This window comes from Chiloscyllium plagiosum, chromosome 6 (genome assembly GCF_004010195.1).
Source record: "Chiloscyllium plagiosum isolate BGI_BamShark_2017 chromosome 6, ASM401019v2, whole genome shotgun sequence".
Classification (NCBI taxonomy): Eukaryota; Metazoa; Chordata; class Chondrichthyes; order Orectolobiformes; family Hemiscylliidae; genus Chiloscyllium; species Chiloscyllium plagiosum.
Window position 1 is genome coordinate 50,688,347 of NC_057715.1, and position 24,680 is coordinate 50,713,026.

Consider the following 24,680-nt stretch of genomic DNA (forward strand, 5'->3'; position numbering starts at 1 on the left):
ACTGGTTTTCAGTTGGGATACAGTGCACAGACGAGGACAGGAAAGAAGTCCTATTTTGCCTGGCCCGCAATTCGTATTGGAAAACACTTCATTTCAATGCAGGAGAAGTCTTCAGCTTTCTTCAGCTGTTGAGTTTCCCAAAATCTGGGATACCTTGTCAGCCATAGTTTAATCTGTTGGCTGCAAGTTTTAATAAAATATTGAAATTGCCAATCCACTTGCTGTTACAGCCCATCCCTCATCTCATCTCCATTAAACATAGAAGTGAGTGGGTTCACTGAGTATCAGGTTTTTAGAAATATCATTTGATCCCATTCCAACAAAATGTTATGGCCTTTTTAAAAAAAAATACTTTGTAGGATACAGGTGACTTTCGCAAGCATTTAGTGGTCATCATCAAATATACTGAGATGATCGTTGTGCAGTCTGTCTAGTCAAGATATACTCTGATTATGTTAGGTTGTGAACTGAAGGACTTTGACACAGTAACAATGAAGGAATAACTAATTATTTCCAGGTCAAAGTTATATGACATGGAGAAGCGGTATGTTTGCATATACCATCTGGTTTTATTTTCTCAGATGGATGCTAAAAGTTTGGAAAAAGTTCTCAAAGAAACCTTGGTGAGTCACTTGTTGATGGTACACAAAAGCAGTCAAAAGGCACCAACAGTTTAAGCACTGAACGTTAAGATGGTGGTTCAGTATCAGTCAAGTGGGCTGTTTGCTCTGAACGGTATTGAGCTTCTTCAGTAATGTTGGAGCTTTATTCATCCATATATGGACTGGACCATGCTCCCAACTTATGCGTGTCAGCAGTGGAAAAGATTTGGAGTGTCAGCAAGAAGTCTCTGACCTGCTCTTGCCATCAATATTTCCTGTAGTCTGTAGTACACGATTATTCTACTGTACTAGAAATTAGAACGAATGATCAGTAAGCAGAATTATGGGAGCAAGGCAAAAAAAAAATGTTCGATCCTAGACTTGGAACTTGGCCTAACAGCCAAGCTATGGAGATACATCCATTACAAGGGATGTAGCGGTTCAAGATGATTCATCAGAAGATAGGCAATAAATATTTGCTTTGCCAGCAACAAGTACATCCCTTAAACCAAAAGAAAATGTAACATCTTTCAACATATCACAACTGTCAGGGATTCAGCAATGGTAATACCATTGGACATCACAAGGCATCGGAAATTATGTTTGGATATAGCCATTCACTGATACATGGCTCAAATGTTACTGACTATTTATCAGTCCAAACTGCATGTTATCAAGGTCCTGCTGCCTGTAGTCATGGACTGCTTCAATATGTGAAAAATTGTGAATGGTACTGAATACTGACCAATAAGCAAACATCTTCACTTCTGACCTTAGTTGGAGAAAACGTAATTGATGAAGCAGCTGAAGATGATTGGTCCAAGGTTGCACCACTATCTTGGGACTGAAGATTTTCCTCCAAAACTTTCACTACCTTTCTTTGTGCAAGGTATTACTTCAGTCACTAAAATATTTTCTACTAAATTGTCATTGATTTTAACTTTTATTTAGAGGTTCCTTGATATGTCAACTCAGTCAAATGCTACTTTAATGTCAATAGCAGTAAAGTCTAGAGTGAAGTGGTTCTGGAAACGATAAAAATGAAACTTTTATACTAAAATCACCCTTTTTCCACGAAGATGACAACATCTGTTAGGGAAAGATTACTTAGATATATGTACCTGATTCTCAACAAAATTAATTTCGGATGTGTTGTGCTGATCTTGCATTGATTTTTTCAAAAGTTTTTGCCTGTGCATGAATTGCTCTTGTAACATTTGCGTGGCAACAAGATTCTCCCTCTGTCTACACAATCTCTGATGCAAGTCTTTTAAACGTTCCTTTGGAACCTGAATACCGGTTGATGCAGCACATGATCTCTCTTGATCGCTCAAATTTTTAACTGATTTTGTCAAGGTTGAGGAAGGAATAGAGTGTGTCAATGTTCTCACTGAAAGTTCTGGTGTTCCCTGTTGTCCTTCTAAGGGTTTTAACTGATTTTGCAACATCTGCATTAATCCTACTTTTGTTAGCCCCTGTTGTGGCTCAACTGTGCCTGACGTTGCAGCACAATGTTCTGATACTTCCACACCATTCACTTCAAGTACACCATGAGGCATGATAAATATTTTAGATTTTGACAAATCAGATTCACTATTGCTAACATTATACACAACAGACTGGTTCTGATTAACATGGTCAAGGCCTCCAGAACTATTTGATCCAGCATTAAGTACGCTGTCTCTTTGTTGTTGTATAATTGTGGACTCAGCAGTTGCAGTATTTTGCTGGGCAGTTTTGAACAATGCTGAATTGAATAAAGTAGAATTTTTTAAAAGTTGGTGCCTCGGTGAAAAACCAGAAGCATTTTCTGAACTCTCAGGCAAGCAAACAGTGCCAACTCGTACTTGTAACCTTTGATTTACCGGTAGTGATTGACAAGTAAACTCATATGGCAATTTGGTCTGTTGCAAGTGAACAAATGGTACAGTTATAGGTTGGTTCTGACACAGAGTTCCAGATCGATTCTCAAAGTTAGGATATTGAGCAGAAAGAGCACAAGTCACTTCAGGCTTATTCCTGGTCACATCAACTTTGAGTTCAGATCCAATAGATTTATCATAATGGTTTATACAAGATGGCAACTGTTGTTCAGACAAGTGTTTTGCTGTAGTAGAAACAAAAGACCATCCTTTTTTCAACCGATACTCATCCAGCTGCTTCCTGATTCCTTCCAGTGATGTTTTATGCAACCTTAAAAAAAAGTTAAAAAAAGACTTTTACTACATTTTCTTTAATAACAAAACAGTCATAAGTACTTAATAAATATGCAAAGTTACTATTCTCAAAAAAGAAATAGCCACTTTCAAAGCTAAATGTAAAAATGAACTGTATTAACTTACTCAAGATCTCACTTAGCAAAACTCAAAAACAATGTTTTAAAATTTTCTCAAGCTAACCAACCAATTTGAGTTCGACTATCCATTCACCTCGAATTGAGGGCACTGGGTTAAATTCCACATTATAAAATGGTGTTCTGCTTTTCCATTGTTCTATCCATGTGTTGTTGCTCCTCCTTTTTTCTCCATAAATCAACATGAACATGACTGATTCTCTTTCTCAACAGCATATTCCAACTTTCTCTCCAAACATCTTAATGTAGAACATAGAAAAGTACAGCACTGAGTTGCAGGGAGGACATTCAATGCCCTTACTACTGAGTAAAGAACGTACCTCTGACATCTGTCCTATATCACCCTGAAAAATGTGTTGCTGGAAAAGCGCAACAGGTCAGGTAGCATGCAAGGAGCAGGAAAATCGACGTTTCGGGCATAAGCCCTTCTTCAGGAAAGGGCTTATCTATCTATTATATATCTATTACTCCTTAGTTTAAAGGTATGCCCCCTTCTGCTAGCCATCACCAGAGGAGAAGGGCTCTCATCGTCCATCCTATCTAAATCCTCCAATCATCTTGTCTGCCTCTAATAAGTCACCTCTCAACCTGCTTCACTTTAACGAAAACAGCCTCAAGCCCCTCAGCCTTTCCCCATAAGACCTTCCCTCCAATGCAGGCATATCTTGGTAAATCTCCTCTGCACCCTTTCTAATGCTTCTACATCCTTCCTATAATGCGGCGACCAGAAGTATATGCAATACTCCAAATGCGGCCACACCAGAGTTGCAACATGATCTTATGGCTCTGAAACTCAAACCCTCTACCAATAAAAGCTAACACACCATATGTCTTCTTAACAACCCTATCAACCTGGGTGGCAACTTTCAGGGATCTGTGCACATGGAGACCAAGATCTCTCTGCTCATCCACACTATTATGAATCTTACCATTAGCCCAGTCGTCTGCATTCCTATTACTCCTTCCAAAGTGAATCACCTCACACTTCTCCGCATTGAATTCCATTTGCCACATCTCAGCCCAGCTCTGCAGCTTATCTAGATTCCTCTGTAACCTGCAACATCCTCCTGCACTGTCCACAACTCCACTGATACTAGTGTCATCTGCAAATTTATAACCCATCCTGCTACATACTCATTCAGGTCATTTATAAAAATGACAAACAGCAGTGGCCTGAAAATACATCCTTGTAGTACACCACTAGCAACCGAACTCCAAAATTTCCCTTCAACCACCACCTCTGTCTTCTTCTAGCTAGCCAATTTTTGATCCAAACCACTAAATCACCCTCAATTCCATGCCTCCATATTTTCTGCAACAGCCTACCATGGGGAACCTGATCAAATACTTCACTGAAATTCATAAACACCACTTCACCCTCATCCACCTGTTTGGTCACATTCTTAAAGAACTGAATAAGGTTTGTGAGGCACGACCTACCCTTCACAAGACTATATTAATTACCCCTAATTAAAGTATTCCTTTCCAGATGATTATAAATTACCTCTCTACTAATCACTTCCAACACTTTACCCACAACCAAAGGAAGGCTCACTGGTCTATAATTACCAGGGTTATCCCTACTCCCCTACTTGGGGAAAACATTGCTATCCTCCAGTCTTCTGGCACTATTCGTTTAGAAATAAAGATCAAAGCGAAAGGCTCTGCAATCTCCTTCCTGGCTCCCAGAGAACCCTAGGAAAAATCCCATCCAGAAATGCTAACATCTCCTCCTTATGAACTTCAATCATCTAGTCTAATAGCCTGTATTCTCCTCGACAACACTGTCTTTTTCCTGTGAACACCAGCAAAAAATATTAATTTAGCGCCTCTTCTACCTCCTCGGACTTCATGCACAACTTCCCACTACTGTCCTTGACTGGCCCTAATCTTATTCTGGTCATTCTTTTATTCCTGACACCTATAGAAAGCTTTAGGGTTTTCCTTGACCCTTTCTGCCAAAGGCTTCTCATGTCCCCTCCAGACTCTTCTTAGCTCTCGCTTTAGGTCCTGCCCAGTTAACCTGGAGCTCTCAAGCACCCTAACTGAACCTTCATGTCACACCTTTACATAAGCCTTTTTCCTCCCCTTGACAAGAGAGTCAACATCTTTAGTAAACCACGGTTCCGTTGCTCGACCACATCCTCCCTGCCTGACAGGTGCATAGTTATCAAGGACAAGCAGTAACTGTTCCTTGAACAAGCTCCACATTTCAGTTGTTCCCATCCCCTGCGGTTTCTTTCCCCATCCAATGCATCCTAAATTTCATCTAATGGCATCACATTTGCCTTTCCCTCAGCTATAGCTCTTGCCCTGCGTTATACACCTATCCCTTTTCATCACTAAAGTAAGCAGAATGAATTGTGGCCACTATCACCAAGTGCTCAGCTACCTCCAAATCTAACACCTGGCCTGGATCATTACCAGGTACCAAATCCAATGTTGCCTTGCCTCTTGTTGGCCTATCTACATACTGTGTCAGGAAACCCTCCTGACATTGGACAAAAACTGACCAATCTAAAAGAACTCAAACTATAATGTTTCCAATTAATATTTGAAAAGTTAAAGTCCCCCACGACAACTAACTTACTTTCAATCCTGTCCAGAATCATCTATACTATCCCTTCCCCTACATCTCTGGAACTATTCGGTGACCTATAGAAAACTCCCAACAGGGTGACCTCTCCTTTCCTGTTTCTAACCTCAGTAGAAGTGTCCTCATCAATGTCCTTTCTGCCACAGTAATACTGTCCTTGACTAACAATGCCTCACCTCCCCCTTCTTTTACCACCTTCTCTGTTCTCACTCAAACATCTAAACCCCGGAACTTGCAACAACGATTCCTATCCTGCTCTATCCATGTCTCCGAAATGGCCACAACATTGAAGTCTCAGGTACCAACCCATGCTGCAAGTTCACCCACCTTTTTCCAGATGCTTCTGGCATTGAAGTAGGCACACTTTAAACCACCTTCCTGCCCGCCGGTACACTCCTGTGACTTTGAAACCTTTTTCATAACCTCACTGTTCTCAACTTCCTGTACACCGGAGCTACAATTTAGGTTCCCACCTCTCTGCTGGATTAGTTTAAACCCTATTGAACAGCATTAGCAAATTTCCCCCCCAGGATACTGGTACCCCTTTGGTTCAGGTGTAGACCATTCTGTTTGTCAAGATCCCACCTACTCCAGAATGAGCCCCAATTATCCAGGTATTGGAATCTCTCTTCCTGCAACATCTTTGTAGCCACATGTTCAACACCTCTCTCTCCCTATTCCTTGCCTCGCTAGTATGTGGCACGGGTAACAAAGTAGAGATAACAACTCTTTTGTTCGAGCTCCAAGCTCCACCCTAACTCCTTGAATTTCTGCCTAACATCCCCATCCCTTTTCCTACCTATGTCGTTGGTGCCTATGTGGATCCTGAGAATATGATCAGAGATATCACGGATTCTGACAGCAACACACCAACCGTGAGTCTCTCTTGTTCCCACAGAATCTCCTATCTGTCCCCCTAACTACGGAGTGCCCAATGACTAATGCTCTACTCCTCTCCCCCTTTCTCTTCTGGAGCAACAGTGACAGACTCTGTGCCAGAGACCTGTACCCCACGGCTTACCCATGGTAAGTCGTCCACCCCAACAGTATCCAAAACGGTATACTTGTTATTGAGGGGAACAGCCACAGAGAATCTCTGCAATGCCTGCCAGTTCCCTTTCCGTCCACTGACTGTAACTCATCTATCTTTTTCATGTACCGGAGGTGTGATACCTTAAAGGAGCAGCATACGTGCACACCAAGGTCTGTCTGATCCTTGGTGCTTCCCAGAGTGGGATTGTTCATCATTTATTCCCTTGCCTCATTTGTCCTGCCATTTGTCACACTAATCTGTATTAATTTAATTTGCCACTGATCAGCCCATCTAACAAAAAAAAATGCTGGGAAAGCTCAGCCAGTACATCAGCGTCTGTGGAGAGAAAGCAGAGGTAACATTTCAGGTCCAGTTACCCTCCTTCAGAGCAGTATTTTTGTTCAGCCTCATCTAACCAGTCCATCCAAATCCTTTTAAGACTATCTTCCTCACTATTTACCACACTACCAATTTTCATATTAACCACAAACTTGATAAACACTCCTCATTCTAGTTTAAAACAAACAGCAAGGGCATCAACACTGGTCCCATTGGATCCTCCTAGACACAGACTTTCAGCCAGAAAAACACTTTTCAAGCATCACCCTCTGCTTTCTGCCATTCAGCCAATTGTGGATCCAATTGGTCAATTCCCTCATATCTCATGGACCCTTAACTTTGCTATCAGTCTCCCATGCAGCACATTATCAAAGTCCTTGCTGAAGTTCAATCATATACAAACGTGGTCATCTCTTTGAAGGATTCATGCAAGTTAGTCAGACATGACCTTGCTTAACAAAACCATGCTGACTCTTATTAATCCCTGAAACTTCAATTGCATATTAATTCAGTCCCTCTGAATTCCTTTGAACACTTTCCACACCTTTAAGGATTAGATTAGATTAGGAAACTACAGACCAACTAGTTTATCCCTTACTCCCTTCCTGAATAATAGTACCACATTGGCACAGTTTCTGTAACCAGACAAGAATTGAAAGTTTTTGCAAGTCCCCCTGCTATTTCCTCTGAAGAGGGTGATGGCACGGGGTGGGGTAGGGTAGGGTGACACCCCCCCAAACACAAAGGTTGGGATTTGAAGTGGGAATTGATGGGCCAAGGGCACTAGGGGTTGTGAAGCACAAGTGGCAAAGTCAGCTAACACTGAATTCTGTAGGGGCGAACAATGCAGAGTCCATTAGAGTTTAAGTTAAAAGTTGAATGCTGTCTGTACTTGTAACTTCCAACGTAGTGAGAAAGAAGAGCTGATTACTTTGACGAAGAGCCAAACCTCAGTGGAGCACATGTTACCAAGGTGGGTAGCGTGGACACTGAGTAACCATGATACCCTGTCAGTCCGTGGTAGAACGACAGAGCTTGAATAGTTGTGGTGGCAGGGAGGGTAAAGAGTCCCACTGGAAAATGCACACCAGGCGTGAGGTAGGTTTCTGGGCCTATCGGGAGGCGTTGGGTCAGTAGAGGTGGCCAGGAGTCCCACTGGTAGAGAGCACACCTACTGAGCCAGCATTCCCAGCCAACTGGTAGGCACCAACTAGTAGTGATGGCCAGGAGGGCAGAGGAGTCCCACCAGTAGAGAGCACACCTTGCTCGGAGGCTGCTACGGCCGTACAGACAGTGCTGGGACAGTATTATTGGCCGGGCAGTAGAGAAGTCCTCACTGGATTAGGAACATCTTACTGTTCGCAGTATTCGGGGGTACACAATCTGCTAAATGGCAGGTAAAAAGCTTTAAATACTGCAAGTTCCCTTATTCAGAGGTACAAGGCAGACAGACAGACAAGGGCTCACAGATTAAAAGAAGAAGAATGGTTGGGATCCATCCCAGACATTTGCACAACAGAGAGAGTGGATAGATAAGCGAAACAGAATAAAACTAAAAAGATAGGAGTAGTGTTAGTGCACCAATTAGCCAGCCTAATTGAACAAGTGACTGCCTCCACAATTAGGAGGAGAAAGGACCAGGAGCAAGTTAGAGAACTGGAAGACAGAATTCACATTAGGGAAAATGCGAGAGGAGACAGAAATATACTGTCTCCCCTCTTATGAAACTGTCCAGCAGGAGCCAACTGCTCCCTCTGTTCAACAACCTGTGCAGCAGCATAACTTAGCACCTGTTACCAGAGGAGGGACAGAGTCCCAACCCAAAGCAAATTATAAACCCTTCACCCCAAGGGAAGAGGAATCAGATTATGACTTCCCTGGGCAAATTACAGCCCTGGAGCACTAACACCAGATTCTGGGAAAAGCTGGATACTGTATGGACAGTGCACCAACTACACTTGAGGGACATACACCAGCTGGTCAGGGCAGCATTCCCAGCAGACAAGTGGAGACAGGTAGCTGGCGGACCCGACACCACAGCAACCCGAGACTTTAGGGGAGGACAGTGGGCACATGCCATTGCCCTCATAGCAGAAACAGATGCCCAGCAGGTCCCCTTCACAGACTTTAAAGAAGAAATCCAGAGTGTGTTAGGAAATGTTCCCACGAACTGGAGCAGGATCACAACCACTAAGCAATTCAAAGGTGAAGGGGGCCTCTGAATATGGGGAACGATTATTTAAAATATATCAAGAATGCTCAGGGCAAGCAAACCCAGATCGAGGGGACTGGGCATTCATCCAAGCTTTTAAAGATGGCTCTCTAGCACCCACAAAACCATCCTGAAAATGGGAGTGATAATGTCCGAGGATTATGATGACCTAGTCGGGTAGGCTAGCAGGGTGCCAGATGCAGAAGCTCCTGCACCAAAGGCAAGACCTGACAAGGCAGCCTACCAGAATGGAGGCTGCAAATAGAATAAAACGATCCTGCCACAACTGTGGCCGGCAGGGACACTTTGCTAAAGAGTGTAAGGTCCCATGAGCAGGATTTAGACCAGGAAACAATGTAAAACACTGCAGTCACTGCGAAAGAACAGGACACACAGAAGCAGTGTACTGGGAAAAGCATGGGGCATCCCCAAAGACCATCCGGAACACCGCAAGAGTCCAGAGGACAGCAGAGCTGACAACCAGCTGCCCCCATTCGTGACAATAAGGGAGAGGTGAGAATTTACATACCCGCAGTTATAGGAGGGAGGAAATGAGAGATGCTAGTGGACACAGGAGCTGCTGTATCCATCACAAACTTATCTTTATCCCACACAATGATTCACTTAACCGGGGTCGGAGGGGATAAAACACCAGCTTACCTAAGCAAAACTACCTTCGTATATATATCCCCGTGATATATTTATGTATACTAAAATAATGAGGGCACCATAATGGCAATGATCGCATGAAAGAATGTAATGTTTTAATTGACTGTGTAAAAGGAAAATTGATTTGGCCCAGACAGGACGGTCAGAAGACTGAGATTGGGAAACTTACAAATCACCTTGAAACTATTAAAGTGGCTACAGTCACTAGCAGGCACTGGAGCCTCAAAAGGAGGGATTCGAAGGAACAAAGTTGAATGCAGGTCTAATTAACACAGACCCGATAAGGATTCCCAGACCTGAGCATAAGCCCCACCGACAATACCCAATAAAACCCGAACAAGCAGTTGTAAAGATAGTGCAAGGACTAGTGAAACAGGGTATCTTGAAAGAAACTGCAAGTACAACTAATTCCCCAACTTGGCCAGTAATAAAGCCTGACAGGAGCTACAGGCTCACCACTGATTATACAGGACTAAATAAGCTCACCCCTAAATTGCATCCCATTGCAGCAGACCCCCCCACCATTTTAAACGACTTGGCCCCCAAGTAGAAGATTTTTACGGTTTTAGACATAGCCAAGGGTTCTGGTCTATCCCATTATACCCCAAGTTCCAGAACAAATTTGCTTTTACAGTAAAGGAACAGACAGTACATGTGGACTCACCTGCCACAAGGATTCCACAACAGCCCCACTATTTTTCACAGGGTGATGAGTGACATCTTAAAGAGAGTAGATTTACCAGAAAGTAGCACTGCCCTCCAATATGTAGATGACATCCTAATTCCCTCAGAGTCCAGGCCAGAACAGCAGGAAGCTTTAGGCCTAGTATTGCAGGAATTGGCAACTGCAGGGTTAAAAGTCAATCACACAAAAGGCACAAATTGGCAGAACACAAGTCTTATACCTGGGACACCTCATATCCCAGGGATTCAAAGAAATGCCCAGCGACCACAAGGCGGCAATCCAACAGATGCTTTGACCTGCCACAGTCAGGGGAGTCAAGAAAGGTATGGGGCTATTCAACTACAGTCGGACGTCATACCAGAATTTGCAAAATTGGCTGAACCGATCTGAATTAAAGCAGGCAAACCTGCCTTAGAACCTATAATCTAGGGGCCAGAATAGGAGGAGGCATACAGTCAGCTTAAGACTCTACTCAAATCAGCCCCCGGGCTAGGGCTGCCAGACCCCAGCAAGGATTTTCACATCCACTGTAGTAACAAAGGAGGATTTTACTTCACAGTGGTCACCCAAGACCACGGTGGCATGAGAAGGCCTGTAGGATACTACACAACAATAGAAGGGCCAGTAGTCACCAAGTTGCCCAGGTGCATAGCAGCCTTAGACTGTGCTGCTTGGGCTGCAAGGGTTAGCGAGCCCATAGTAATGACAGGGAATGTCATCCTCCACAGTAAACACACCCTAGTAGAGATGCTAAACACAGGGAAACTGAGGGCCATTTCCAATATGAGAAGGGCAAAGTGAGAGACAGCTCTTTTATCCCCAAGTCAGTCTGTGGTAATAGTCAGGGACATGGGAGAAAACCCAGCTGAGGGAATTCCAGACAGGGGAACTGCACAACTGCGGAGATATAGATGGGGATGAGGATAGGGGGCAAGTAAAAGATACCCCCCTAGACACAGCCGAGGAGACCCTCTTCGTGAATAGGTCACGAAAATACGTAGCAGAGTCGCCCCAAACAGGATGGGCTGTGGCAAATGATAAATTTGAAACAGTTCTGTCTGGAAGGATTGATGAAAGTCAGTCCGCACAGGTAGCAAAACTGGTAGCACTCACTAAAACACGAACTAGCGAAAGGAAAAACCGTGAATATATATACGGACAGTTAATATGCCTTCGGTGTAGTCCGTGACTACATGGTGGCATGGGGTAGAAGAGGTTCGTCACTGCAGGGGGAACCCCTATCAGACACCGATTAAGAATTCAGGCACAACTGCGTGCCAGTGAACAGCCAAAAGAGGCTGCAGTAATAAAAATAAAGGCCCATCAAAAAGAGCCAGCAAAAGAGCCCAAATTGGCTCTTATTCAAAGGAAACCAAGCAGCAGACAGAGCAGCTCAGAAAGCCCTAGAACAAGACATTAACAAGACTGCAATAGCCACTATTGAATTAGAAAAGCTATGCAAATTCAGCAGTTACAGGAGGATACATTGCAGGAAGAGAAAGAACAATGGGAACTGCAGGGGGCATTCAAAGGAGAGGATGGTGTCTGGAGGCGAGCAGACAAGGTGGTAGCACCAGCATGTATACAAAGCACATTGCTTGAACTACACCATAGGCTCTTCCATACAGGTAGAGAGGCCATGATAGCAAGCCGAGAGACAGAGGGTGGAAGGGAATGGGAAGAGATGTGGCCAAGTACTGCCACAGGTGCATGCCTTATTAGATTAGGTTACTTAGATTAGATTACTTAGTGTGGAAACAGGCCCTTCGGCCCAAGTCCACACTGACCCGCCGAAGCGCAAGCCACCCAGACCCATTCCCCTACATTTAGCCCTTCACCTAACACTACGGACAATTTAGCATGGCCAATTCACCTAACCTGCACATTTTTTGGACTGTGGGAAGAAACCGGAGGAAACCCACGCAGACACGGGGAGAATGTGTAAACTCCACACAGTCAGTCGCCTGAGGCGGGAATCGAACCCGGATCTCTGGCACTGTGAGGCAGCAGTGCTAACCACTGTGCCACCGTGCCGCCCACAAACATATGGGTTATGCACAACATAACCCAGGGAGACCCATAAAAATTAGGATGGGACACCAGCCCAGACCCAGGGGACCTTGGGAACACCTTCAGATAGATTTTACGGTGCCACTACCACCTTCCCATGGGAAAACGTACTACCTGGTCATCATAGATCAATTCACCTGGTGGGTAGAAGCATTCCTGACCAAAAGCTCCATGGCAACCACTGTCGCCACAAGATGAGGCATTCTCTAGGTGGGGGGTAGCCCTCCAGATCGACTCCGATCAAGGAACACACTTTACAGGAAGAGTCATGAAGACTGGATGTCGGTTGCTCGGCATTTGACAGAAATTTCACATTCACTGTCATCCCCAGAGCTCAGGGATGCTAGAGAGAATGAATAGAATGCTGAAAAATGCTTTAGGAAAAGCTATGCAAGCCTCAGGCAGAACATTGGCTGAGGTGCTGCCAGCCATACTGAAGAAATTAACAGCCACTACGAATCAGGCAACCAGCTAACACCATATGAATTAATGACCGGGCGAACAATGCAATTGCCAGAGACAATAACAACAAGTGATACTGATGAGGGTCATTAAAAGACAGAATTCGGCGATATGTCATAGAATTAAGCACCCAATTGAATGCGGAAATCTGTAATTGACAAACAGGACAAGGCAGGGGAACTCAATATCTTTCCTGAGGTCCCAACAGCAGGAAGCCGCATCCTAGTCCGAGCATTGCCTGACAAACCAGGCTTTGCCCCAAAATGGAATGAGCCATACAATGTGGTGATAAGTGGGGATACCTGTGTCTGCCTGGATATTAAAGGGAAAGGAACATGGAAGCAGTGGACCCAACTAAAACAGTTTAAAGACTCCTGCAACCAAACTGACCAATCCCCAGGTGCAAACAGCAAAGTTGAACAAGACTGACAGTCATCCCAGGAAAAGTACTGAAAACACAATGGAACAAGCCACACAGGAGGAAGACTGCACCTTCTAACAAAGACAGATATATTTTTCTGATATCTTTATCTTTAACCACAAGACATATATGTTTGTATGTATTTCAATGTATTTAGGTGTTACAATTGTCACAAGCATTCCTGGTTTTGAAGATAACCTCTTCTATAAAACCCAGTTGCATGGGAACTGAACCGTCTGCTATCCACTGACACAATCAGTAGAATTGTGGACTCCTCGCGAACTGTATGCAAGTCGACATTTTGGGAGTGCCATATAAAGGGCTGACAGGGAAATACAAGCAGGGACTCCAAGGGAGACATTTGCAGCTGGACAGGACCACTGGCCCGTGGGGCTGGGGCTCCCAGCCTGTTGAAGGGAAGACCCCGGTAACTATCCACTCAGTTTCACAGGCAGAGATGGGGATGCGTTTATGCCTGGTTCCAAAAACGACTCATGCGTCCAGACTCAGTGCACTTATCAGCAGCATACTAGGGGACAGTTTATCTGTACCTGCAGCGAGCAAGCATGCTTTAATGTGACCGCCAGCAGACAGTTCGTATGTGGTCAGTGCAATGGCACCTATGTCAGCTCTGCCACATGGACATACTCATTCAATACTTACCAGCAAGAGGGATTGGGGCAACATGGGTGGACAGAAAGGCAGAACAATGTCTGTTACTGAGCAGCGATGGGATTTGTTTTCCTATTTAGAGAGACTTACATGACAGACACCCCAAACCTGTTCGCAGCAGGGACAATTGTGCCCTTTACAGTACCTTGCCCCAGCAGGGGACATATTCGGAGAAGGATAGTGGCCCGCACCAAGAGTTTTGCGCTGATTAGCAGACCCCCTCCAACCAGGGATTCCTGGGATCTCTATTTGGGGAGGGGGGGGGAGGAGGAAAGAGTAGGGGTCGTCAGCATCAGAAACAGAAAATTATCTTGTATGTGGCCTGACTATCCTCCGCAACAGAACCTCGAAAGCTCTGGAAGCAATTAACACAGAACTGGCTGAACCCAGACTCTACATACAGCAGACACGTTACGCGGTGGATTGTCAATTAGCAGAGCAAGGGGGAGTTTGCACAATTATTGGTGACAATTGTATTACCCATATTATTGATGCCTTTTATAATATTACAGAAGCCATCAAAAATATCCGAGACCAGCTGGACAGTTTCGACAGGGAGCCAGAATTACAGACAGCTGGCTAAGTTGGTTGCTAGGTAAATCTTGAGGACCCTATTTGGCACATGGGGTAGTTTTCCTCATTGCACTCATGCTGGTATGCTGTGTGGGCCTCAGGTGTTTAAAGCTCTGCTGCATGACGCTACTAACAAGGACTGTGCCAGCAGTGAGTGTCACCACGGAAGAGCCCCCAATAAAACTGGCACTCCATAATACCCCCTTACGAGGAGGAGCTCCTACAGATGACCTACCTCTACATGTAAATTGGGTGGTCTGAGGGAGATCTCCGAAATCGCTTCCTTGACCAAAAGGGAGAGTGAAGAGGGAGATGGCACTGGGCAGGGTGACACTAGGCACATGGACACACAAGATGGTCACCGAGCCATCAGTTGGCCAACCTGGCACATAAGACGGCTGCTGGATCACAACATGGACAGAAACAGCAGAGCAGATACAGACACTGCCTGAAGCCACCAGAATGCCAGCACAATGCACTTGATTAGTTTAAGACGGGTGGGGGAGAGAATACACGAGTAACGAACACTGTCTACCAAAACGTCCGGGTCCAGCCAGCACCTCTTACAGAAATGCTAACGACTTGAAACAGGCTCAATATGAATGTCAATGGCCAGGGCTGCAGTAATTGCCCTTCTCAGGAAGGGAGATTAGTGCCTACTACTACAGCAATGGATTTCCATGCAGGCATTGAAACGGACATTGTTTACACCAGAACTGACGACGACCGCACAGAAATTAACAAATTAACCAATGATTCAGTAATGATTACTATAAACAAACCATGTACAAAGACAATAATCTCATCACTGACCTATTGTATCACAAGATGTATAAACATTTCGCGACAGAAGATTTGCAGCTGACTGCTGTGCTGTTGGTGTCTTTCTCTTCCCAGAGCTCCAGCATTTCCGTATGCAATAAACTCTGTCATTGAACCCCGATTCCGACTCAGACTGGTGATTTTCCCCACAACACCTCCTTGACTTCATTCAAAACCTGGGATACATTTTATCCGGCTGGAAAGTTAGCCTTCTTAGTCCTGACCGACAACTCAAAACCTCCTTTTTGTCTATGCTCACTTCTTTAATTGTATCATAGACCACCTCCCCAATTCCTCTGTCCATATCATCCCTCTCATAAGTGAGAACTCAGACAAATTATTTAGAATTCCACCTACCTCCTCTATCTGTCGACACACAAATTACCACTGTAGTCCTTAATAGGTCCTACTCTTTGCTTCATTATCTTTTTAACCTTGATGTACTTGTAGAATAATTTAGGAGCTTCCTTTACTTTATCTGCCATTCTTTCATAATCTCTTTTAGCTTGCCTAATCTCCCTTTAAAATTCCCCCTTTAACATTCTGTAAACTCTAGGGTTTGCACTGTTTTCAGCCCTCAATATCTGCCATAAGCCTCCCTTATTTTCTAAATCCAATGGTGTATATCTTTTCATATGCAAGATTATTAGGATTTGATGGCCCCACCTTTATTTTCCTATTGGAACATCTTGGTTCTGAACTCTCCACATTTCCTTCTTGAATGTGTACTGTCCCAAGACAGGATTGCCTGAAAGTCAGAGTCAGAGGTATATAGCACAGAAACAGATCCTTTAACCCAACCCATCCATGCCAACCAGATTTCTTACACTTAATAGTTTCATTTGTCTGCATGTGGCCCATATCCCACTAGATTTTTCCTATTCATATACCTGTCCAAATGTTTTTATATGTTGTAACTGTACCCACCTCTACCACTTCTGCTGGCAGCTTGATCCATGTATGCACCATCTGTGTGAAAAAGTTACCCCTCAGGTCCCGTTCAAATCTTTCCCCTCTCAACCTACACCTATTTCTTCAATTTTGGACTCCCCTACCTTGGGAAAGACAGCCTGGCTATTCACCTTATCTATGCCCTGCATGATATAATAGACTTCTACACTCCAGAGAAAAAAGGTCCCAGCTTATCCAGGTTCTTCTTAGAACTCAAACCTTCCAGTCTCTATAACATCCTTGCAAATCTTTTTGTACTCTTCCCAGTTTAATAACATCGTTCCTCTAGCTGGGTGACCAGAATTGTAGTGGAGAGTGTGGTGCTGGAAAAAGCACAGCAGGTCAGACAGCATTCAAGGAGCAGGAGAATCAACATTTCGGGCATAAGCCCTTCATCAGGAAAGGTCGATTCTCCTGCTCCTCAGATGCTGCCTGACCCACTGTGCTTTTTCCAGCACCACACTCTCAACTCTGATCTCCAGTATCTGCAGTTCTCACTTTCTCCTGACCAGAATTGTAGACAGTAATCTAAATGTGGCCTTATCAATCACTTGTACAGCTGTAATATGACATTCCATCTCTTGTACTCAATGCTCTGATCAATGAAAGCAAGCGTGTCAAATGCGTTCTGCACCACCCTGACTACCTGTGACATCACTTTTATCAAACTATGTACCTGCACCCCTCGGTCTCACTGCTCAACAACACTCTCCAAAGCCCTACCACTAATGGTGCATGTCTTACCCTGGTTTGTCTACTCAAAATGCAATATGTCAGGTTTAAGTGACTTAAACTCCTTCTGCCATTTCTCGACCCAATGGCCTAATTGATCAAGATCCCCTTTGTACTCTTCGATAAACCTCTTCGTTGTGTATTATACCATCAACTTTGGTGTCATCCGCACAATTACTAACCAGATCTCCAATATTGTCATCCAAATCAATTATATGAATCACGAACAACAGTGGACCTTGCACCGATTTTTGCGGCACACCACTGGTCACAGGCCTCCAGTATGAACAACTACCCTCTACTACCATCTTCTGTTTCCTATCAAGCCAATTTTGTATTCATTTGGCTAGCTCTCCAGAGATCCCATGTGATCTCACCTTACTATGGGCGGCACGGGGGCACAGTGGTTAGCACTGCTGCCTCACAGCGCCAGAGACCCGGGTTCAATTCCCACCTCAGGCAACTGACTGTGTGGAGTTTGCACGTTCTCCCCGTGTCTGCGTGGGCTTCCTCCGGGTGCTCCGGTTTCCTCCCACAGTCCAAAGATATGCAGGTCAGGTAAATTGGCCATGCTAAATTGCCCGTAGTGTTAGGTAAGGGGTAAATGCAGGGGTATGGGTGGCTTGCGCTTCGGCGGGGCGGTGTGGACTTGTTGGGCCGAAGGGCCTGTTTCCACACTAAGTAATCTAATACAAACCAGTCTACTATGCAGTGCCTTGTCGAAAGCCTTGCTGCCTTCTACCTTCTTGGTCACCTCTTCAAAAATCTCAATCTAGTTTGTGAGACACAATTTTCCACACAAAGCCATGTTGACCATCTCTAATAAGTCCTTGCCTTTTCACAGGCACGCAGATCATGTATTTCAGAATCCCTCCAACAATGTACGTACTGACATCAGGCTCACCAGTCTAATTCCCTGGCTTTTCCTTGTAGCCTTTCTTCAATAATGGCACATGAGCCTTCTGGCACCTCACCTGTGGCTGTTGGTGATACAAATATCTCCATTAGGGGACCCACAATTTCTTTCCTAGTTTCCCACACTGTCCTCAGATACACTTCAAATATTTACTTACTTATGTGTTTTAAGACCTCCAGCCACTCTTCTCTTGTAATGCAGATTCTTTTCAACACATTATTATCTACTTCCAAGTACCCTAGCTTCCACATCTTTCTCCTAAGTATTGATGAGAAATATTTAGAATCTCACCTAACTCCTGTGGTTCCAGTCAGTTGGCCTCAATGATCTTTAAGAGCCCTATTTATTGTTTTCCCCTTAATATACTTTTAGAATTTCTTTGGATTCTCCTTTACCTTATCTGCCAAAGCTAAGTACCCCTTTTGCCCTCTTGATTTTCTCTTCAGTATACTCTGACACTCTCTATTCTCTTTAAGGGACTCACTTGCTGCCAATACTTGACATATGCCTCCTCCCTTTCTTGACAAGAGCCTCAATATCTCCAAGTATCCAGAGTTCCCAACTCCTGCCAGCCTTGCCTTTCATAGTAACAGGAACATGCTGGCCTTGAAGACTAGTTATCTTGTTTTTCAAAGCCTCCCATTTGCCAGACTCCCTTTACTTGCAAACAAATCAACTTTTGAAAGTTCCTCTCTAATCTCATCTAAATCGGCCATGTCCCAGTTTAGAACTTTTAACTTGTGGAGCAGACCTATCCTTTCCCAAAACTACTTTAAACCTAATAGAATTATGGTCACTGGTCTCAAAGTGCTCCCCTGCATACACCTCAGTCACTTGGCCTGCCTCACTTTCCAAGAGGAGGTCATGTTTTACCTCTTGTCTAGTAGGGCCATCTACATATTGACTCAAAAAAATTTTCTTGAACACAATTAAATTCCTTCCCCTTCAAGCCTTTAACATTATGGCAGTCCCAGTCTATGTTTGGAAAGCTAAAATCCCTTACTGTTACAATCCTTTTATTCTTACAGCTGTCTATAATCTGCCTTCATTTATACTCTTCAATTTCGTACTGACTATCGGGGATGCTATAGTACAATCCCAAAGTGATCACCCCCTTATTTCTCAGTTCGACCCATATGACCTCACTGGATGATCCTTCAGAAATAATCTCTCTTGCCTCACCATCTATCCTTCCTATAGCATTTGTACACTGAATCATTGATAGGCCAGTATCTGCCCCCAGTCCACTCTGGCTAAATCATATCTGATTAGTTGAGAACTTTAATTTCATCCTCAAGGTCACCAATAGCAGATTCAAGGGGCTGAATAGTCTATTCCAGTTCTTGGTTTTCATATTATGTTAGAAGGCTGGGATAAATCAATCTTTTTCTGGTTGGCAAGATGTGATTAGCGAGGTGCCAAAAGTTTCAGTCCTTGGGCCCCAACTATTTACAATCTATATTAATGACCTAAATGCAGAGATAAAATATACCACAGCTAAATTTGCAGGTGACACTAAAGTAGGTGGGAAAGTACATTCCAACGAAGGAGGAAGAAATTTATTAGGTGAATTGGCTATAATGGGGCAGGTGGCATTTAACGGTGTGAGGTTTCTAATTTTCATTGGAAGAATACATTGGCAAATTATCTAACAGAAGAAACTTTAAAATGCTTTCATGTAGAGATCTAGATGCCTGTGTGCATGAGTTGCAGAAGGCTAGTATACAGGTACAGCAGGCAATAAAGGAAGGCAAATGGAATTTTAGCATTTATTGCTAAAGAAATGGAGTATAAAGAACAAAGAGAACAGTACAGCATAGGAACAGGCCCTTCGGCCCACCAAACTTGCGCTGACATATGACATTTTTCTAAACTAAAAACCTTATGTCTCCAAGCAGTTCATGCCCCTCTATTCACATATCTAATCAAAAAAATTATTGCTATTGTACTTGCTTCTACCACCTCACCTGGCAGTGCATGCCAGGCACTTAAAACCCTCTTTAAAAAAAATACTTGCCTCTCTCATCTCATTTAAACAGTTTTTACCTTAAAGGGATGTCCTCTAGTAGTTGACATTTCTACCCTGGGAAAAAGACTCCGATAATCCATGCCTCTCAATTTCATAAACTTCCATGAGGTTGCTCCTTAGCCTCTGATGTTCAAGTGAAACCAAACCAAAATTTGTCTGTCTTCATAGCTAATACACTCCAAACCAGGCAACGTCCTAGCAAACCTTTTTTGTACCTTCTCCAAAGCCTCCATATTCTTCTGGTGGTGTGGCAACCAGAATCATATGCAACATTCCCAATGTAGCCTAATTAAAGTTCTATACAGCTGCCATATGATTTGCCAATTTTTATAATCTATGTTCCAACCCATGAAGGTAAGCATGTCATACGCCTTTTGATCAGCTTATCCACTTGTGTTGCCACTGTCAGGGAACTACTAACCTATATGCCTAGATCCTTCTGTACGTTAATACTTTGAAGTATTCTACCAATTACCATATACTTTCCTCTTGGAGTTGACCGAACAAATACAACATCTTGCATTTTTCTCCAGAATAAGTTCCATCCATCATTTCCCCACCCAAATAAAGGTAGGCAAGTCCTCAGGACCTGATGGGGTCTATCCCAGAATACTGAGAGGGGAAATTGTTGAGGCCTTGTACAAAATCTTTCCATCCTCTTTCGTCACAGGCAAGGCCCCAGAGGACTGGAGAATAGCTAAAGTTGCCCCTTTAAGAAGGGTAACAGGGATAATCTGGGAAATTGCAGGTCAGTAAGCCTTATGACAGTGGTAGGGAAATTACTAGAGAAGATTCTTAGGTACAGGATTTACTTCTATTGCCAAGAGGTGGTGCTGGTAGATTCCTATACAAGGTTTCAAAAGACTACTGAGTATATATTTGAAAGATGATAAATTTGGAGGGCTATGGAGATAGGACTGGAGAACAGGATCAGTTGGGTGCCTCTTTAGAGAACCGGTACAGACAGTGATCGTCCTCTGTACTGTAAATGCTATTGGATTCTAAGATCTTCTGTTCATGAAGCCGTGCTAACTCAGCTTTATCTTGCATACTCCTTAATCTTCTGCTATTACTTGCCTTACATTAGACTAACATTTTCCCAAAGAACAGATGTTCTTCAACCATCATTCCGGTTAAGCTCCTTTCCTAGTCCAATCCAGTCAGCTCTTAAATACCTCATTGTCTAGCCAGCTTTGCCCGCATATTTAGACATAGTACAGTTGTTCCAGACCCAAGTTCCTCTCTCTCAACTGAATACCAGTCTTTACTATTGTTATAATCACTGCTTCCTAGGGGATCATTTCCTGACATTAATTAAACCTGAAAATGTGTTGCTGGAAAAGCGCAGCAGATCAGGCAGCATCCAAGGAGCAGGAGAATCGACATTTCGGGCATGAGCCTAATTAATTAAACCTGCCTCTTTACACATCAGTAATCCAAAATAGCCCAATTCCTGGTTGGATCCACATACTATTCTTGGAAACTGTCCCAAATACACTACGAAATTCTTCCTCATGACTTAGTGTGCCAATTTGACCATACCAATCTGCAAGATAATAATAAAGTCACCCATATGCCTTAACATACTGCCCTTGTTACACACCCTCTTTATCTCTAAATTTATGCTCTGTTCCATGGGATAACTTTTGCTCGGAGGCCTATAGATTACTCCCACCAGTATCTTTTTAAAAAATATTCTTACCATATGGATTCTACATCTTCCAATCCAAGGTCATTTCTTGCTATTGCATTTACTCTGAATTTCATCCTGTACCAACAGTGCCATCCCACTACCTTTCCTTACCTTCATTTCAAAATCCCATGCAGCCATTATAGTGACATGTTTTCAAGATGATCAAAGTTGGGAACTAAATATTCAAGAGCATAATAACAAACATATTAACTTATATTGATGCTATTAATTCATTTATTTTGTTCCAAATAACATATGCATAGTTACAAACTTTGCCATTTTATCTCCCCACCAGCAGCATTAGCTAGGCAACAAAGTTTTCAGGACTCCTGCCCATGGCTGTTACAATTATATTCAAAGCAAAAGAAGAGCCATATTAATAATGATATATAGTGGAAAAGGATATACCATGAGGAAAAGGTTGTAACCATGAAATCGACATGTTATGCACCATTTTCAATGATCGATACACAGACTCTGAGGGCACATGGCTAGAGGAAAAAGATTGGGCCTAGAAATTTTTGGGAGTCGGGCGGGGGGGGCAGGGGGTGGGCAGGGTGTGTGGTGGGGAATAGATCAGGATCTAGGAGACAACGGAAGGCATGTGGGAGCACAGAAGGGAGACTTAAAGCATGGGGCCTCTGGTTCCTGGGCCCTCCTGACACACCCACCCACCCTTTCCTCCTCCACCTCCATTTCAGTCCCTTCTTCCCTTTTCACTCCTGGAGTACTCACACACTCCTGGCTCTGCAGTCCAGTATTGTACGCCTTGCTGTAGCCCAGTTCGAAATCACACATGCTTTCCTGCACATGCAGTCATGCACTTATGCAAAACATAACATGTAAAATCTCTGCGATGGGTGTCAGAACTTGGAACCATTCATTCCCCAATGAGCACACATGCATACTTGTCCATAGTCGCAAGCAAACACTTGTGAAAAAAGGTGTCAGCAAACACTGCCTAGAAATAATGTTCTCCACCTCTACGTACAATGGAGGAAAAGGCAATGTACTGACATCTTGAGGAAAGTAGTACTGAATCAGAGATTCAGATGCTCACTAAAACTAAACAAAAAGCAGAAATTGAGCAAATAATAGCACCAAAGACATTAAATGCTTGCATCAAAATGATTCCACGTTGCCAAGACAAGGGTTTTAAAGGAAGTAGACAAGACACTGCAGATATCTTAAATGTTCTAACTATCTACTGATTGAATGACAGTTCCTATTGACTGGAATATTTCATGTGACACTTATTTAAAAAAAGAACAGGACAGGGATGCACTAAGGAATTCTACAACAAATGGCTGAATATGTCTGGTCATAAATTTAAAAGATTCTATTCTTCAGGATAGACCAAATCAATGCCTTAACATTTTATCCCCCCACAGATTAGAGAGACAGCCATGATGAATTTACAATGAGGGTCACACCAGATGAACTAGATTGAAAACGTTGGGTAGTGGAAGCATCCAAAGGACCTGCCTCACTGAAGGGAGTGGCACTTGTCAAGGACAGAGGCAGTTCAGTACTCTCTGGAAGGAAGCACTTCATGGATGTCCTCAACAAAGACCTAGCCCTCAACATGTGTGCCCTCAATCATATTCCAGAGCATGCTACTCATCACCATTTCAGCACAACCCCAGCCCAACAAGTTTGCAAAGATTACCTGCTAGCTGAGAACCAAAAAGGCTAACAAGCATAATATACTCAAAAATACGAAAACACACAGGAGAACCAATCTAGACATGAATCCAAGATCTCAACCCTCTCATCCAAAAGGAGATGAGCATGTCAGAAGATCCGGGACACTAATTGTGGCCACCTTTGAAAAGTGAGACTAAGTGATTGTGTTCTAATCACTCCTGTCTGATCCAGAGATGGTCACTACAAGAATCCTCAACTACCTCAACAGGATGGGCAACTGTTTCAACTTTTGTCATTTTCATTCCAGAACCAAAATCAGACCAACCTCGGTCATTGAGCAGCAGCATGCTGATAATGCTTACTTGCATGCGTACTCAGAGGCCAAACTCAAAACTAGATGCATTCACAAAGATTATATTAAAATAATGGGCTTTAGGTTAAACATCCTGAAGTCAAAAAGATCTTCTACCAGCCTGCTCTTACTGAATAAACACTCTTGCCCAATTATCAAGATACATGACAAATCAGGAAGAACGGCATCAATGATGAAACTGAACATTTTTACCAATATGCCAGTGCAGCCTGGCAATTGAGGAAAAGTAATTTTTGATGTGAAAGATCCCCAAAACAGCACCAAGGACAGTCTACAGAGCTAATGTTATCTGCCTTCCTGCAAACAAATACAAGGACACTGTACAGCGGACATTCTCAAAGTTTCCCTGAAAAAAATACAACACCTGACTGTCTTGGGGGAACCTGTTGCTGAAGACTGCTCAAATTGGAGAAAGATCAAGATGATGTTAACCATTTCATGCATCTCTGACAGACCATGCTGGCTTGAAGGTAAGTGACAGAGGCTGGTGGTGGAGAGTTGTTTTTCAGACTGGAGGCTTGTGAAAGATAATAGACAATAGGTGCAGGAATAGGCCATTCTGCCCTTCGAGCCTGCACCACCATTCAATATGATCATGGCTGATCATCCTTAATCAGTATCCTGTTCCTGCCTTATCTCCATAACCCTCGATTCCACTATCTTTGAGAGCTCTATCCAACTCTTTCTTAAATGAATCCAGAGACTGGGCCTCCACTGCCCTCTGGGACAGAGCATTCCACACAACCACCACTCTCTGGGTGAAGAAGTTTCTCCTCATCTCTGTCCTAAATGGTCTACCCCGTATTTTTAAGCTATGTCCTCTGGTTCGG

At 43.5% G+C, this 24,680-nt stretch overlaps 1 protein-coding gene across 1 annotated transcript in view; it reads right to left on the reverse strand.

Annotated features, from left to right (window-relative positions):
- Positions 1-24,680, reverse strand: part of cep295 (centrosomal protein 295) — a 187,738-nt gene that overhangs the window by 90,436 nt on the left and 72,622 nt on the right. Inside the window, exon 14 of the mRNA XM_043691513.1 lies at positions 1,724-2,795. Within this exon, the coding sequence (XP_043547448.1) occupies positions 1,724-2,795 (1,072 nt within the window). The remainder of the gene's footprint in view (positions 1-1,723; positions 2,796-24,680) is intronic.